The 14,972-nt window shown below is 43.7% G+C and overlaps 1 protein-coding gene across 1 annotated transcript in view; it reads left to right on the top strand.

The window, feature by feature from the left end:
* The first annotated feature begins 367 nt into the window (after positions 1–367).
* SPATA6L (spermatogenesis associated 6 like) overlaps positions 368–14,972 on the top strand; it is a 26,011-nt gene continuing 11,406 nt past the window's right edge. The window contains exons 1-7 of the mRNA XM_083720069.1: positions 368–1,120; positions 4,446–4,583; positions 5,702–5,750; positions 6,891–6,932; positions 8,247–8,371; positions 11,712–11,789; positions 13,142–13,418. Of these exons, the coding sequence (XP_083576195.1) occupies positions 1,082–1,120; positions 4,446–4,583; positions 5,702–5,750; positions 6,891–6,932; positions 8,247–8,371; positions 11,712–11,789; positions 13,142–13,418 (748 nt within the window). The 5' untranslated portion in view covers positions 368–1,081. The remainder of the gene's footprint in view (positions 1,121–4,445; positions 4,584–5,701; positions 5,751–6,890; positions 6,933–8,246; positions 8,372–11,711; positions 11,790–13,141; positions 13,419–14,972) is intronic.

Here is a 14,972-nt window from a genome sequence, read left to right on the forward strand (position 1 = left end):
TATTATTATTATTACAATTACACAGGTTCATAGAGTGGGAAGGGGCCACGGGGGCCATCTAGTCCAACTCCCCGCAATACAGGAATTTTTCACCCAATGTGGGACTCGAACCCACAAACCTGAGATGAAGTGTCTCATGCTTCCACTGACAGAGCTATTCAGCAGCCCATTAACATTATTATTATTATTACCAGTGCTTTTTCTGGGGGGACACAGGGGTACGCATAGCCCTAAACATTTTGTGAATCTTTGCACTTTTGTCCATTTACTGTATTTATTTTCCCCGATTTGAACTATAAAATTGTGATTTTCTTGATTCCAAATGAGAGCACCCCTAAACATTTTTTTTAAGCACTGATTATTACTATTACTACATAGGTTCATAGAGTTGGAAGGGACCACGAGGGTGATCTTGTCCAACCCCCTGTAATGCAGGAATCTTTCACCCCTCGTGAGATTCGAACCCACAACCCTGAGATGATGAAGCATCTCATGCTCTACCGAATGAGCTATTCAGCAGCCTATTAACATCATCATCATCATCATTAATTGCTAGGGCAAAAGCTTTCCAGCTTGCAGGGCTCGGGGAGGAGGCAGAAAGGGCCACCTGCTGGCGGGACCGGTTGTTCCATTGCACCAGTTTCCCGGCTAGAACGTTTTTGACACCAAACGGCAGCCTGCCTTTCATTTCGGCGCGTGGCAGAAATTCAATAGGTGATGCTCCTCCTCCTCCGCCTGCTGAAATCCTGCAGCTGTGCAAAAGCCGCATGATGAGCCCCGCCGAGGAAAAAGTAACAGCTTGCAAAGCTTGCAAGGAGGAAATCTCCAGTTGCCTAGGCTCTTCTCGCCTAAGTAGTTTTGCTCGCGAGTAAACCCAGCCCCCGCCGTCAGAGAGAGAGAGAGAGGCGCCTGGGGCAAAGGACCCGAGGCCCCTCCTCCCCTCCCCTCCCCGCGGCGAGCGAGGGACGCTGGAACGTTGGCGTCGCCATGGCAACACGACGCTTTCTCTCTCCCCCCCCCCCCGCACGGCGACGGTGTGGCTGCCCTGGCGGAAGTAAGAGCCCCTCTCGCGCACCGGAGGATGCCGCTCAAGGTGGTGGTGGAGCTGCAGATCCACGCGGTGAGGCCGGCAGGAGAGGGGGGCTGTGCAGGGCCAGATGCGGAGAACCAGAAATGTAGCTGCCAGATCATATCAACACGTGTTTGTGTGCATACACGTATATACCTTGTCTACATGAAGGTATATACGTGTGTGTGTGTTTGTGGTGAGGATGCCACTGGAGGTGGAGCTGCAGATCCATGTGCCAAGAGTGGGGAGGACCCCAGAAATATAGCCCCCCTCTCCATATATAATATGTGTGTGCATGCACATGTATGTATGCATGTATATACATTGTGTGTGTGTGTGTGTGTACACATACATAGTGCTTTTTTTTTAAAAAAAGGTGCTGTACTCACCCTGAAGTAGTTACAATCTGTGCCACACTTTTAACATTTGAAAAAAGGTGCCAGCACTGCATACCCTTGAGTAATCCCAGGGAAAAAAGCACTTATGTATGTATGTGTGTATATGTGTGTGCGTGCGCGTGCATCTATGTATATGTGTATCTATCTATCATCTGCTCTTCCCTTTTTCTTTTTTCTTCTTTGCCCCTAGTTGGGAGAGGGAAAGGTGCAGTGGAAATGAGGGCGTTAAGCAAAAGCCCTGTTTCTTGGGAGATTTTGGAACAAGAAGGGGATAAATTGAAATTGCAGAGTTATGAGGAATTGAAAGATAAAGTGCGAGACTGGCTCCATTACTACCAAATAGTGGAGACTTACAAGCTAGATAGGAAAATAGGTTTCCAGGTGGAAAAATCAAAATTGGAAACAGAATTGTTAGAACCCAAAACTAAGAATTTGTCGAAAATGTATAATCTGCTGTTGGAATGGAATACACAGGATGAAACAGTTAAATCAGCTATGATCAAGTGGGCGCAAGACGTGGGTCATAACATTATGTTTGAGGACTGGGAACGGTTGTGGACCACCGGTATTAAATTTACGGCATGTAATGCCCTAAAAGAAAATATTATGAAAATGATTTACAGGTGGTACATGACCCCAGTCAAGCTTGCAAAAATTTAACACTTGCCTGATAATAAATGTTGGAAATGTAAAGAGAATGAAGGTACATTCTTTCACCTTTGGTGGACATGACCAAGGATTAAGGTCTTCTGGGAAATGATTTATAATGAAATAAAAAAGGTACTTAAATATACCTTTCTGAAGAAACCAGAGGCCTTTCTCCTGGGTATGTTAGACCAATTGGTGTTAAAGAAGGACAGAACATTTTTTATGTATGCCACAACAGCAGCAAGAATACTTATTGCAAAGTATTGGAAGACACAAGAATTACCCACCGTGGAAGAATGGCAGATGAAGGTTATAGACTATATGGGACTGGCAGAAATGACCGGCAGAATCTGTGACCAGGGAAAAGAGATGGCGGAAGAAGACTGGAAGAAATTTAAGGACTATCTTAAGAAACATTGCAAGATTATTGAATGTTAGAACGATGTTGACTTAGAAATTAAGGGGTTTCTAGCTGTAATGATTATGTAATTAAGAAAAGAAAGATTAAAAATTAAATCAGAAATTAGGGGAAGGATTTGCTGAATTGGCTTGATTAGAGATTGGAATACAGAGAGGGGAGGTATGAGGAGGTCGGGAAAGTAAGTTATACGACCATAAGGGAATGAAATTATACCTGTTTTTTGTTTTGTATGTATGTTTATCTTATTATTATTTCTGTTTTCTTTTTGTTTCTCTTTTTTGGTTGTTTTTATGTTATATAATTTTTTGAAAACTTCAATAAATATTCTAAAAAAAAAAAAGCAAAAGCCCTGTTTCTTTCTGCAAAAAACGCTAACTTATTTCCAAGGTAGAGAAGCCAGAGTTCAACCTCGATAGTGATGCCGTTAGGATTTGCCGTTCCCCAGTCCAGTTGAGGAGAGGGTGATTTCCTGTGCTCTACACATGCCCAGAGGTTTTCTCATCTGTATGTGTGCTGTTTGAACTGTGTAAAGTTTCATCATCCAAGAACATTTGAAATACAGTGGTACCTCGCAAGACAAATGCTTCGTAAGACAAAAAACTCGCAAGACAAAAGAGTTTTTCGTTTTTTGAGTTGCTTCGCAAGACGAATTTCCCTATGGGCTTGCTTCACAAGACGAAAACGTCTTGCGAGTTTGTTTCCTTTTTCTTAAAACCGTTAATACCCAGGGAATCTGTGCTTCGCAAGACGAAAAAACTCGCAGAACGAAAAAAATCGCAGAACGAATTAATTTCGTCTTGTGAGGTACCACTGTATAGAGGAGAAGGCCTGGGGTGGGGAGGAATCAACAGAAAAACGGGGAGCTCCCTCATTTTTCCACATTCCACCCCACCCAGGCCTTTACGTCTCTAATTCACAATCAGTCTTTGGTTACAATTGCGGGGTTCTCTGCACTGTGGTTTAGAGTAGGGCTGGATCTCAGGTTATAGTTTAAAGAGAAACCAGCAGCATGGAATGTAAACTTACTTTCCAAGCCAGAATATGTTATTGTTCTTACTTGTCCAAGATTCACTGATGGAGAAAAGATCACTGGAGATCGTGATCACTGTTTGAGCTCTCCCATCATGGCGTCACCATTCATATTAATGGTGAGAAGGGTTCCTGTAAAGTTTTGTGCGCTAGCTCTTCCTCCTCTTGCATCTGCTTTATGACATATGGAGCTGTGGGTTAAACCACTGAGCCTAGAACTTGCTGATCAGAAGGTCGGCGGTTTGAATCCCCATGACGGGGTGAGCTTCCATTACTCGGTCCCTGCTCCTGCCAACCTAGCAGTTTGAAAGTATGTCAAAGTGCAAGTAGATAAACATGTACCGCTCTGGCGGGAAGGTAAACAGCGTTTCCGTGCGCTGCTCTGGTTCGCCAGAAGCAGCTTAGTCATGCTGGCCACATGACCCAGAAGCTGTACGCCGGCTCCCTCGGCCAATAAAGCGAGATGGGCGCCACAACCCCAGAGTTGGCCATGACTAGACCTAATGATCAGGGGTCCCTTTACCTTTTAGACCAAGTAAATGTTTGAGTGAATTCTGGGTCTATGATGGTGGTGCTCGGAGCTGGCTCAACACATTTTGCTGGCTGAGGCGGAACAGCAAACGCTGCCTGCCCTGTCAAGTTATATATTTTGGCAACTGAGTTAGGGAATCACATGAGCAACTCTTCTGCTTACCCAACGGCAGTAAAAGTGCATGGAGTAACTAGCCATTTGCTTCCCTTCACAATCCTCAGAATTAGATGGCTGAGGCAGCTGCTATGTGTCATGCTACGTCTGTTCATCATTTTGCAGTTGGTGGCAAACAATCACAATGCACCTTCTGTCTCCTTTCGACTGTTCTGATCTTCTCTCCCATCACAGGTCTCTTGTCCCGGTGTGTACCTGACGGAGAAGAATGATGTTTATCTGCATGTTTGCATCCTGGGCCAGTGCAAGGAAACTGAGAGCCTTCGACCCATCTTCCCTCTCTTGTTCCACGAAAAAATGTGGTTTGAAAAGGTAACCTAGGATTGCGTCTTGCAAAACCCTTGCCTAAGATGTATTTATTCCCCCCTTTTTTTGAACCTAAGCACTCTTCTGTATCAGATCGAGAGTCTGGCTGAAGGCCAACAGCTCTGCATAGTCTTGGACACAACAAACGTAAATGGGTGAGGGGATTGTGTATATTTTATCTCTATTTTGCATTTGCCATAGTCAAAAATGCCATGCAAGTTAGGAGGCAAGTATTGTTAACTTTGAGATGCAAGGCTCAGAGGCATCCTGAGGGAATTAACATGCTGCTGCCCAGTGCTACTCATTTCATCCCATAATAAGCCTTCTGGTAGGGGTTCAAGGCAGCACAGGGCGACACCTGACACATGACCCCCCTCCCCTCAAACCAGCCCTGTTCAGTGGGATTGAAGATGACATCCATACTCTTCTAGCAGGGCTTGATCTTGATCAGTGGCACTATCAATTTAGTTCACAAAATCTATACACTTCTTGCCCATATGTTGGAGTTTTTTGGTGCTCTTTTCTTGGAATATAGTTGATGAGTGGCTGCAGGTTTGTTTGTTTTATCAAGGAATCTGAAAGTCATAAGCACCAGGGGCATAGCGTGGGTTGTCTGCACCCGGGGCAAGGCAAGTAATTTGCGCCCCCTAACCCGTGGAGCGCGCCCCCCCAGATGTTGCGCCCGGTGCGGTCAGCCCCCCTGCACCCCCCACGCTACGCCACTGATAAGCACACTTTTTAATTCTTGAGACTACTGTTCTTCAGCTTAATTCAGTAGAAACAAAATAGGAAAGAATGCATTTGCCGCCAACTGTTGTTCTTTAATATATTGTATTGTGGGATATATTGAACTTCAGCAGGACAAAAGCCTAAATCTTTAGAAGTGTGGTAATATGTACATTTCTTTAAATTTAATCAGCTGATTGATCAATATGTTAAAACTGTGTGTGCTAGTGTTTTACTCAGAGAAGACCAATTAAAATTAAAGGACTTATTTTAGTCATATTCATTAATTTCAGTGGGTTTACCCTGAGCACAACTTTGCGGTTTTAATCACATGGAAAATGATTTAATTGGTTAATAGCTTTAATAACTTTATCCTTGCCTTCGCTTCCGTTCTGTAGGTGTTTGAAAAAGCTACAGATCCTGTTGCTGTTGTAGAACTGTTAGAAAGTAAGTTTTCCTTTCTGTTATCTGTTGCTGAAGGTACTGTAATTTTCAGGTCCATGATGATATTTCCAATGGCTTGGTTCAGATGCAATGGAAAACCATGGTTTCCTTCTATGTGAACGGGCTACACAGTCCTCAGCCTTGCACCAGCAACCCCCTCCCAACTTCCTCTTTCCTGTAAAGGTAAAGGTACCCCTGACCATTAGGTCCAGTTGTGGCTGACTCTGGGGTTGCGGCGCTCATCTCGCTCTATAGGCCGAGGGAGCCGGCGTTTGTCCGCAAACAGCTTCCGGGTCATGTGGCCAGCATGACTAAGAGCAGCGCACAGAAACGCTGTTTACCTTCCCGCACTTTGATGTGCTTTCAAACTGCTAGGTAGGCAGGAGCAGGGACCGAACAACAGGAGCTCATCCCGTCATGGAGATTCGAACTGCCAACCTTCTGATCGGCAAGCCCTAGGCTCTGTGGTTTAGACCAAAGCGCCACCCGCGCCCTCCTCTTTCATGTAGCAGAGGATAAAAGTGAAAGAGTCTCCTTTAAACTAAACATAGTTCCCTGAGGCATTTAAACTCGGGTAGCCATGGTTGGAGAACTGTGGTTGCTCTAAAACTGGAAACGGAAGCTTTTGATCCCAGACATGAAGAGCGGAGAAGGAGGTGCATGCAAACCTTGGTGTGGCTTGTTCTCCTAGCAGGAAACAATGGTTTCACATTGTGTCTGGTCCAATCAGTGTGTCATGCTTCATATTTATTTCCCAGAAAAGCTTGTGGGTGGTATATAGTTTTTGACCATTCAGGAGGGGCTTCTTCTTTTCACCATAACAACTGGGGAATATAGTGTTATGAGTTTCGGGGGAGGGCAGTCTGTATGCCTTTTTTGTGGTGTTTCAAATCTACACGATTTCCACAACGCCCCAGGTAAATGGCGTGTTGCCTGTATATTCGAAAACCATTGGGTTCAATGGGGGTAGAATTGCCAGAGTCTACCGCCCCCCGCGAAGCCTGCCTCCTTTCCACCCCCTTTTATATTGTACATTTTTATTTTCCCCATAAAGCTGAACATGCACAAGTTGCAGGCTTAATGCATAGTTTAAATATTACATGTCTCTGTCATGAATAACATAGTTTGTTCCTCTTCTTTTAGGAAACGTAACAAAGTTCCGATTAGTCGAAGTGGTACCTTCAGGTAAACAGGAGAAACCTATTCTTCACAACTTCCATAACCTCTGCAATGAAAGAATGAATCTTGGATGATGTTGGGGTTAGAGATGCTGATTTCTTTTTCCCCGTAGTGTTTCTGTATCTTCTGTTATTACTTACTTAGGAGGAGGTGATACGAGACAAAATGTATATGCCATTTTAATTCTGGACAAAATATGTCCGTCTGTGCAACATTTATAGAAATTAGCTGGCTCATGGCATTTTGTTGTACAGGAGAACTGAACACCTGGTGGCAGAATAAGCCTTCTATAAGATTCAGTCCTAAATTGCTTAGAAAGCTTGTGGTGTCACCTTGTTTAGCTGTTTTTGGGATGAGTTTGCTCTCAGAAGGGCTTTCAGGTGATGAGGAAAGACCTTTCTAATTCTTAAAACTGTACTCATGTCACTGCATGCAATTTATTTATTTTTTAACGGAATTTGGCCAAACTCAAATATATTTTAAACCTAATTCTTCCCATTCCCCGCTGCTCCATAGTATATCTTTTCATTTAACTGCTAATATGATCAACTACACCGTGTGAGATCGTTTAAAAATTCACAACGATTAACTGATCCAGTGGTAGGAAAAACTCAGTAACCTATGCAGTTCATAGCTGTTGTAGTTTTCATCTATGAAGATGAGGGTGAAAATGTCAAGATCTTTGTTGTCAGGGCTCTTTTTCAGCTGGAACCCATGAAAACTCCTTAACTACAGGAGCTAGTTCCAAGTTATGAAAATCTAAGAAAAAAATTAATAATAATAATGGGGGGAAAACCCCTATAGAAGAAGAAGAAGAGTTTGGATTTAATATCCCGCCTTTCACTCCCCTTCAGAAGTCTCAAAGCGGCTAACATTCTCCTTTCCCTTCCTCCCCCACAACAAACACTCTGTGAGGTGAGTGGGGCTGAGAAACTTCAGAGAAGTGTGACTAGCCCAAGGTCACCCAGCAGCTGCATGTGGAGGAGCGGGGAAGCGAACCCTTTTCACCAGATTACGAGTCTACCTCTCTTAACCACTACACCACACTGGCTATAGGAGTTAGTTCCCACAGCACAACACAAATTCTAGTGGCTGAATTTCCTCTTACACCACCTCCTCCTTCTCCTAATCCGGCTCACGGAATTTCTGCAGATGTGTTGTACACTTTGCAACAGAATGTTTCTTGGAGAACCGTGAGCAATGAAAATGGCCTTTTTTGACTTGCGCTGTGAAGAGGGCTTGTGATCCTTTGTGGGGGACAGGTTACAGTGTTTCCTTGGATTATCCTAGCACTCTTTCTCCTTTTGTTTCACATTTCAGGGAAAGGCGAGCTTGCATTTTATGAAGCGAATACTCGAGGTTTTCTGTTTCCGGAGCCTAAACTGACTCCTGCGTATCCCGGTGTGGACAGAGAGTTACTAATGAAGACACGGCCTTCTTTCCCAGTAAGTGGTTATGGAATGTGTATCCCAAAAAACAGAAACATCTGCTCAGTAGCTGGTTCCCACTTATGTCACAGTGATTCCTAACATAGTAAACATTTATCTTCTTTATTTACCTTGGTTTATTTAACGCTGGAACCATTAAGCTATGGGAACCATTAGGAAAACAGCTGCAGGACAAAACAGAATGCAGCCATTCACAGTCAGAAAAGGCAGAAGAGAAAATAATTAAGTAGCATAGCGTGTCTCCATTTGAAAATTACGAATCACTTGCTGGCCTAGTTCTCACACGATATGGCAGTGCATGGCTAGCAAAGTTAAATCAGGTTCCTTGTTTGTTGTACAGTGGTACCTTGGTTCTCAAATACCTTGGAACTCAAATGCCTTGGTTCTCAAACATCGAAAACCTGGAAGTAAGTGTTCCGATTTTCGAACATTTGGCGGCTTTCAATTTTTTTTTAAATACAGTGGTACCTCGGGTTAAGTACTTAATTCGTTCCAGAGGTCCCTTCTTAACCTGAAACTGTTCTTAACCTGAAGCACCACTTTAGCTAATGGGGCCTCCTGCTGCTGCCACACCGCCGGAGCACAATTTCTGTTCTCATCCTGAAGCAAAGTTCTTAACCTGAAGCACTATTTCTGGGTTAGTGGAGTCTGTAACCTGAAGCGTATGTAACCTGAAGCGTATGTAACCTGAGGTACCACTGTACAGTAACACATCAAACATTAAAAGCTTCCATAAACAGGGCTGCCTTCAAATGTCTTCTAAAAGTCTGGTAGTTGTTGTTCTCTTTGACATCTGGTGGGAGGGCATTCCATAGGGCGGGTGCCACCACCGAGAAGGCCCTCTGCCTGGTTCCCTGGTTCAGCAGCCTTTGGATTATTAATGGCTACAATGTTTAACTCATTCGGTGCTATTCATGATTCTTTCTATAGAGGTTTGTTGGATGTGCTTTAATTGTGAAACATTGTTGATTTTGATATTTAATGGTGAGTTTTTAACCAGGTTGCTAGCATCTTCAAAAAGCCATGAAGTAAAATAGGCAGGAAGTTCGATCGCACAAAAAATGGAATCATGTGTGCTAAATTCTTTGATGCTACTGGAGTGTTTTGATTAAAAAGCAGTACAAAACTTTGGGAAGTAAATAAATATCTCCAGCACCTGACAACAGCCAGGCTGCCAAATTCTGCATCTGTTGTCACTTCTTTTTACTCCTGGGGATTTTAGCTGTGGTTAGAACTGGCTGACTTGTCCTATTTGTTAATGTAAGGATGCTTGTTCAGCAAAGCAGAGTGGGTTGCATCACCATAGGTACGGCAGTGGCAATCCCATTATAAAATGTTTCTGCCACTTATTAGCCAAATTTATTTCTTTTGAACTGTGCTATGTAGCCACTGTGTCGTGAACGCTGGTCAAAATGTTACCACACCGACCTATCGCCCTACAAGCCTCAGCTACTTCTGGCGATGGCAGCTGTTTCACAATGCCACAATTGTGATTTTTTTTTTTGTGATGGAACAATAATGTCTTTTCCCAAACAGCATTTGATAGGATCTGGACTTTAATAGTTGAGTTTTAAACCATTAGTGTGCTGAAAGGTGCTTAATTATTTACAGGAATTTGCACCCTTTTCCAAGTAAAAGACATCTGTTCCAAATGTTGGGATGCTTCTGTAGGATTGTGAGGCAATATCTTAGCTGGTTTTGCTCTCCTAAGCTTTCTCTTCTAATACAGTGGTACCTCGGGTTAAGCACCTAATTCGTTTCGGAGGTCCGTACTTAACCTGAAACTGTTCTTAACCTGAAGCACCACTTTAGCTAATGGGGCCTCCTGCTGCTGCCGTGCCGCCGGAGCCCAATTTCTGTTCTTATCCTGAAGCAAAGTTCTTAATCTGAAGCACTATTTCTGGGTTAGTGGAGTCTGTAACCTGAAGTGTATGTAACCTGAAGCGTATGTAACCTGAAGCGTATGTAACCCAAGGTACCACTGTAGTTACATACCATATTTGTCATTTTCATGAATAAATGCATTGAAAATGCCCAAGTATTTGATAATTTATCTTTGCTATAGCCTGGCAAAGATGTGGATGTAGCAGAGACCTTTGGTAGACATTTCTATTTGTTCCATATTGAACACATGCAGACATCCTAATTTCTATTAAGTACAGTGTTACCTCGGGTTAAGTACTTAATTTGTTCCAGAGGTCCGTTCTTAACCTGAAACTGTTCTTAACCTGAAGCACCACTTTAGCTAATGGGGCCTCCTGCTGCTGTCGCGCCGCCAGAGCACGATTTCTGTTCTCATCCTGAAGCAAAGTTCTTAACTTGAAGCACTATTTCTGGGTTAGTGGAGTCTGTAACCTGAAGCGTATGTAACCTGAAGCGTATGTAACCCGAGGTACCACTGTACTCAAATGGTCCTTTAATTTTCTTTTTCTTTTTCTTTTTTATCTTGGTTGGGAAATTGTTGACATACTTAAATGGGGAATTTGCTGCTTACTGTTTTCCGTTTTACTTATAGCACACTGGCTGCCTATTCCTATGCATGGTTTACTCAGGAGTAAGTGTCAATGAACTGAGTGGGAAGTACTCCCAGGTGTGCATTGAACTCTCATCTTGGCCCATTTCATACTTTTTATGAAGGCTTAAAAAAAACCTCTCACATATAAGTCTGCCTAACAGGCCAAACCTATTCATGTATACCTGAAGGAGCATCTCCACCCCCATCGTTCAGCCCGGACACTGAGGTCCAGCTCTAAGGGCCTTCTAACGGTTCCCTCACTGCGAGAAGCAAAGTTACAGGGAACCAGGCAGAGGGCCTTCTTGGTAGTGGCGCCCGCCCTGTGGAATGCCCTGCCATGATTTTTTAAGGAAATAAACAACTATCTGACTTTTAGAAGACATCTGAAGGCATCCCTGTTTAGGGAAGCTTTTAATGTTTGATGTTTTATCACTTTTATCACTTTTATCACTTTTATCACTTTTATTATTATTTTGGGAGCTGCCCAGAGTGGCTGGGGAAACCCTGCCAGATGGGCAGGGTATGAATAATAATAAATTATTATTATTATTAAGAACCAAGCTCCACCAAACCTAAAGGAACTTTCACCCATATGAATGAGTTTAGGCTGCAGTTCTAAATGCACTTGCAAGAGAGCACTTCCCATTAAATCAAGTGGGGCAGGACTTATTTCCAAGTTAATGTGCTTAGGATTGCCTTGCAAAAGATTAAAATAGCAAAATCTATTTAATAATAATAATAATAATAATAATAATAATAATAATAATAATATATAACTGCATTTCTTTACACAAATTCTCATTCTTTTTTCAAATCTTTAAGGGCATTGCACCAAAATTAGAGTTTTCCACAAGGACAACTATTACAGAACTTCCACTTCTGTCCAGAAGATGGTATCGTGTAAGTAACTTTCGCTAATTAACTCAGAGATGAACGGCAACATTTTCAGTCGCACCCAATCTCTCTTAATACCTCATTGCGTCTAGTATGACATAGCAGTCATAGCAATTTTGTATCTAATTAGTTCTCTTCAACTTCTGCTCAGATTATTAGCTACCTGGAATTAGCCCTAAGGAGGAAAAGGCTATAACCATTTAAACTTTTTATCATCCCTAAAAGTGGTACTCTTGTTCAAAGATGATTCAGGGCTAGGTGTTGTCATCCTCCAGTGGGTGCCTGGGTCTCAGTTCAAGGAGGAGACAAAGAAAGCGCAGTTCAAGGTGTATGCAGTGCTTTCTTACTGGGGTTACGCAGGGGTACGCATACCCCTAAACATTTTGTGAATCTAAGTTTGGCCTTGTTGAGGGGCAGTATTTCAATATGAGTAGGAAATTGAGAGTACCCCTAAACATTTTTTAGAAAAAAAATAACACTGCATGTATGAGTCTGTCTTTCCGGATTGGGGCAAAACAAAGTTAAACCGATTGAACAATTTCAGTCTGATCTCATTTTTCAGCTCTCCAGTGAGATTGTAGCCTTATTGGACTTTACCAATTGGTAGGGTGAGCGTTGCTCCCAGACGGGAGGGAGGAAGTCAAATGACACCGAGGGTTGGTTCAGAGAAAGAGTTTATTCTGCTCTCCGGATAGCAGAAGGCACTTGCGTGGTCAGCTCACAGCAAGTCCAAAGAAATGAGAAATTTCATGCAGTATATATATCCTCCAGGCACCCTCTCCCCCCTTCCCCAGGAATCCAGCCACGTCAGCTTATACACGCAGGTTGACATCACAGATGTTCCTGCTCCGGTACTTTTAACCATAAAAGGGTGTTCCTCTTCCTGTACTCTTGACCATATAAGGGTATTCCTGTTCTGGCACTCTTATCTTGGGGTAAGAAGGTCACCAACTCTCCTGGCGCTGTTCCCGGACTAGGTCTGTGTGTCAGAGTGTGGTCTTTGTGGTCAGGATGTAAGATAAGACCCAGACGCGCCATCCCCGCTCCACTGGAACAGTCAAGGCCATACATTGCCGTCACGGACTGATAAAGGAGAGAGCTTTGAGCGCTTGTTTATACAGCTGGGTTTTGGCTCAAGAGCTCAAGTTAAAGCATTTTAGAAATGCTCCCTTGGAGAAGGAAAAAAATGAGGATTTTGGGTCCCGTTTCAGACTGACTGCACAGAAACCCATTCCTTCCCCCTTCAAGATAGCCAGGGGGCACAACTTCTCACTGTGTGGATATTTCCTCTGCCATACCTATTCCTTTCTGTAGCCAGATCTCCAGGCAGCGGGTGTAGATATTAATGTATTTTGCAGGGCAGAAATAAGAGCAGGTTGAGAAGGGCTGTCTCAGCATCGCCCCGGCGGAGGAGCATTTCACCGGCACGATGTAAGACAACAAAGAATAAGGGCTGTAGGCGATTCTCAAGATCATTCCCATCGCGCTCTCCGTCTCCAACAAGACGTCTCCAGGAGTTTTGCAGGGAAAGCCGGCAGCAGACGCCTTCTCTGAGCTTGAGGTCTGTTAAGTTCAAGTCAGAATCAGACCCCAGGCCACCTTTTGTAGTTCGACATGTAAGTCCTGAGAATGTAAATTTTTAAAAATTGCCTGGCCAGGCAAACTGGGCGTTCATCACTGTTCCTCCCGGTAGATGACAAAAGGGAAATTATAGGGGTCCGCAGATGGAATGCCATACAAAAATACTTCTGTACAAGGTACACTAAGGGTGTAAATACTCTCTGTAGAAACGAGAAGAACCTGCCAGTTTCGATCAATAGAAAAGTAAGATTTTAGAATGAATAATAGGGCCCAATTGCCCTATTGGATCGCTGCAGAGTCCAAATTGTTTACAACAATATCAATGGGATGTGCGAGGGCTCCAAGGCCTCCTAGTAGATTATCCTATGCATGGTGACGATCTGGAGGGGACAATACCATATTCAGGCCTGGATGCAATCTTAAGCATCTTGGCATAATGTGAAATGTAATTCTGTGTTCCAATAAGCCTCCTTTCTCAGAGCACAGCATAGTCTGCAGCCTGCCCAGAGACTTCTGGGCCCTGATATCCTGCAAGACCCGCACTCGAGTCTTTGCCACCACGGACATGTCTAGGCATTACGTGACGCCGGCTATCAATTTAGTAGACTAGCAGGCTGGGAAGGACAAAAACGTGAGTGCTGGAACTGACCTCCCACGTATTGTCATAGTCCAGAGCACATCAAGCAAGGTGCATCAAGCAAGCGTTCGATTCAGCAGCGTATTCCATCGCGACAGTTAATCCAGAGAAGTCGTTTGGGGAACTCAGCTGCTGTGCATTTATTTCCAGGGTATCGGGCAACATGCAACTATTCGAAATCAGAAAGAAACTTCTCTCGTGGACAGGGTATTCCATATTAGTCCGTTACACACTTTCATTTAACAGTTAGATTGAATATCAGATTGCTTTAATAGCTAATCTTTGGCACTCTGACAAGTTACTGATTCCAAGTGCTACTCCTGTACAGTGGTACCTCAGGTTAAGTACTTAATTCGTTCCGGAGGTCCGTTCTTAACCTGAAACTGTTCTTAACCTGAAGCACCGCTTTAGCTAATGGGGCCTCCTGCTGCCGCTGCACCGCCAGAGCACGATTTCTGTTCTCATCCTGAAGCAAAGTTCTTAACCCGAGGTACTATTTCTCGGTTAGCGGAGTCTGTAACCTGAAGCATATGTAACCTGAAGCGTATGTAACCCGAGGTGCCACTGTACAGACAAACCTTGGAGATACTGCAGGTTTGGTTCCAAGCCGCCTCAATAAAGCAATAATAATAATTATGGATAATACTAATTATCCATCTGACTGGATTGCCCCAACCACCATAAAAACACAGCAAACATGGCAAAAAAGCGCAATTCTCTTGGTTTCCCAGTGCGTATAAAAGTTGTGTTTGCACTATACTGTAGTCTGTTAAGCCAGGCACCCCTGGTTACAGGGGCGAGAGGAGAAAAACCCTGGGCAACGGAGCAAACCGTGGTTAGCCAGAGTGGAAGCGAAAGCTTCTGAACTCTTCCTCGCAGCTATCGAGAGGAGGAGAGGGGTGGCCGGCAGGGAGACACATGCAATCCCAGCATAAATCTAGGCTTGTTCATTTCTCTCTAAACCACAGTTT

This window comes from Podarcis gaigeae (assembly GCF_964106915.1).
Source record: "Podarcis gaigeae genome assembly, chromosome: 17".
NCBI classification, from domain to species: Eukaryota; Metazoa; Chordata; class Lepidosauria; order Squamata; family Lacertidae; genus Podarcis; species Podarcis gaigeae.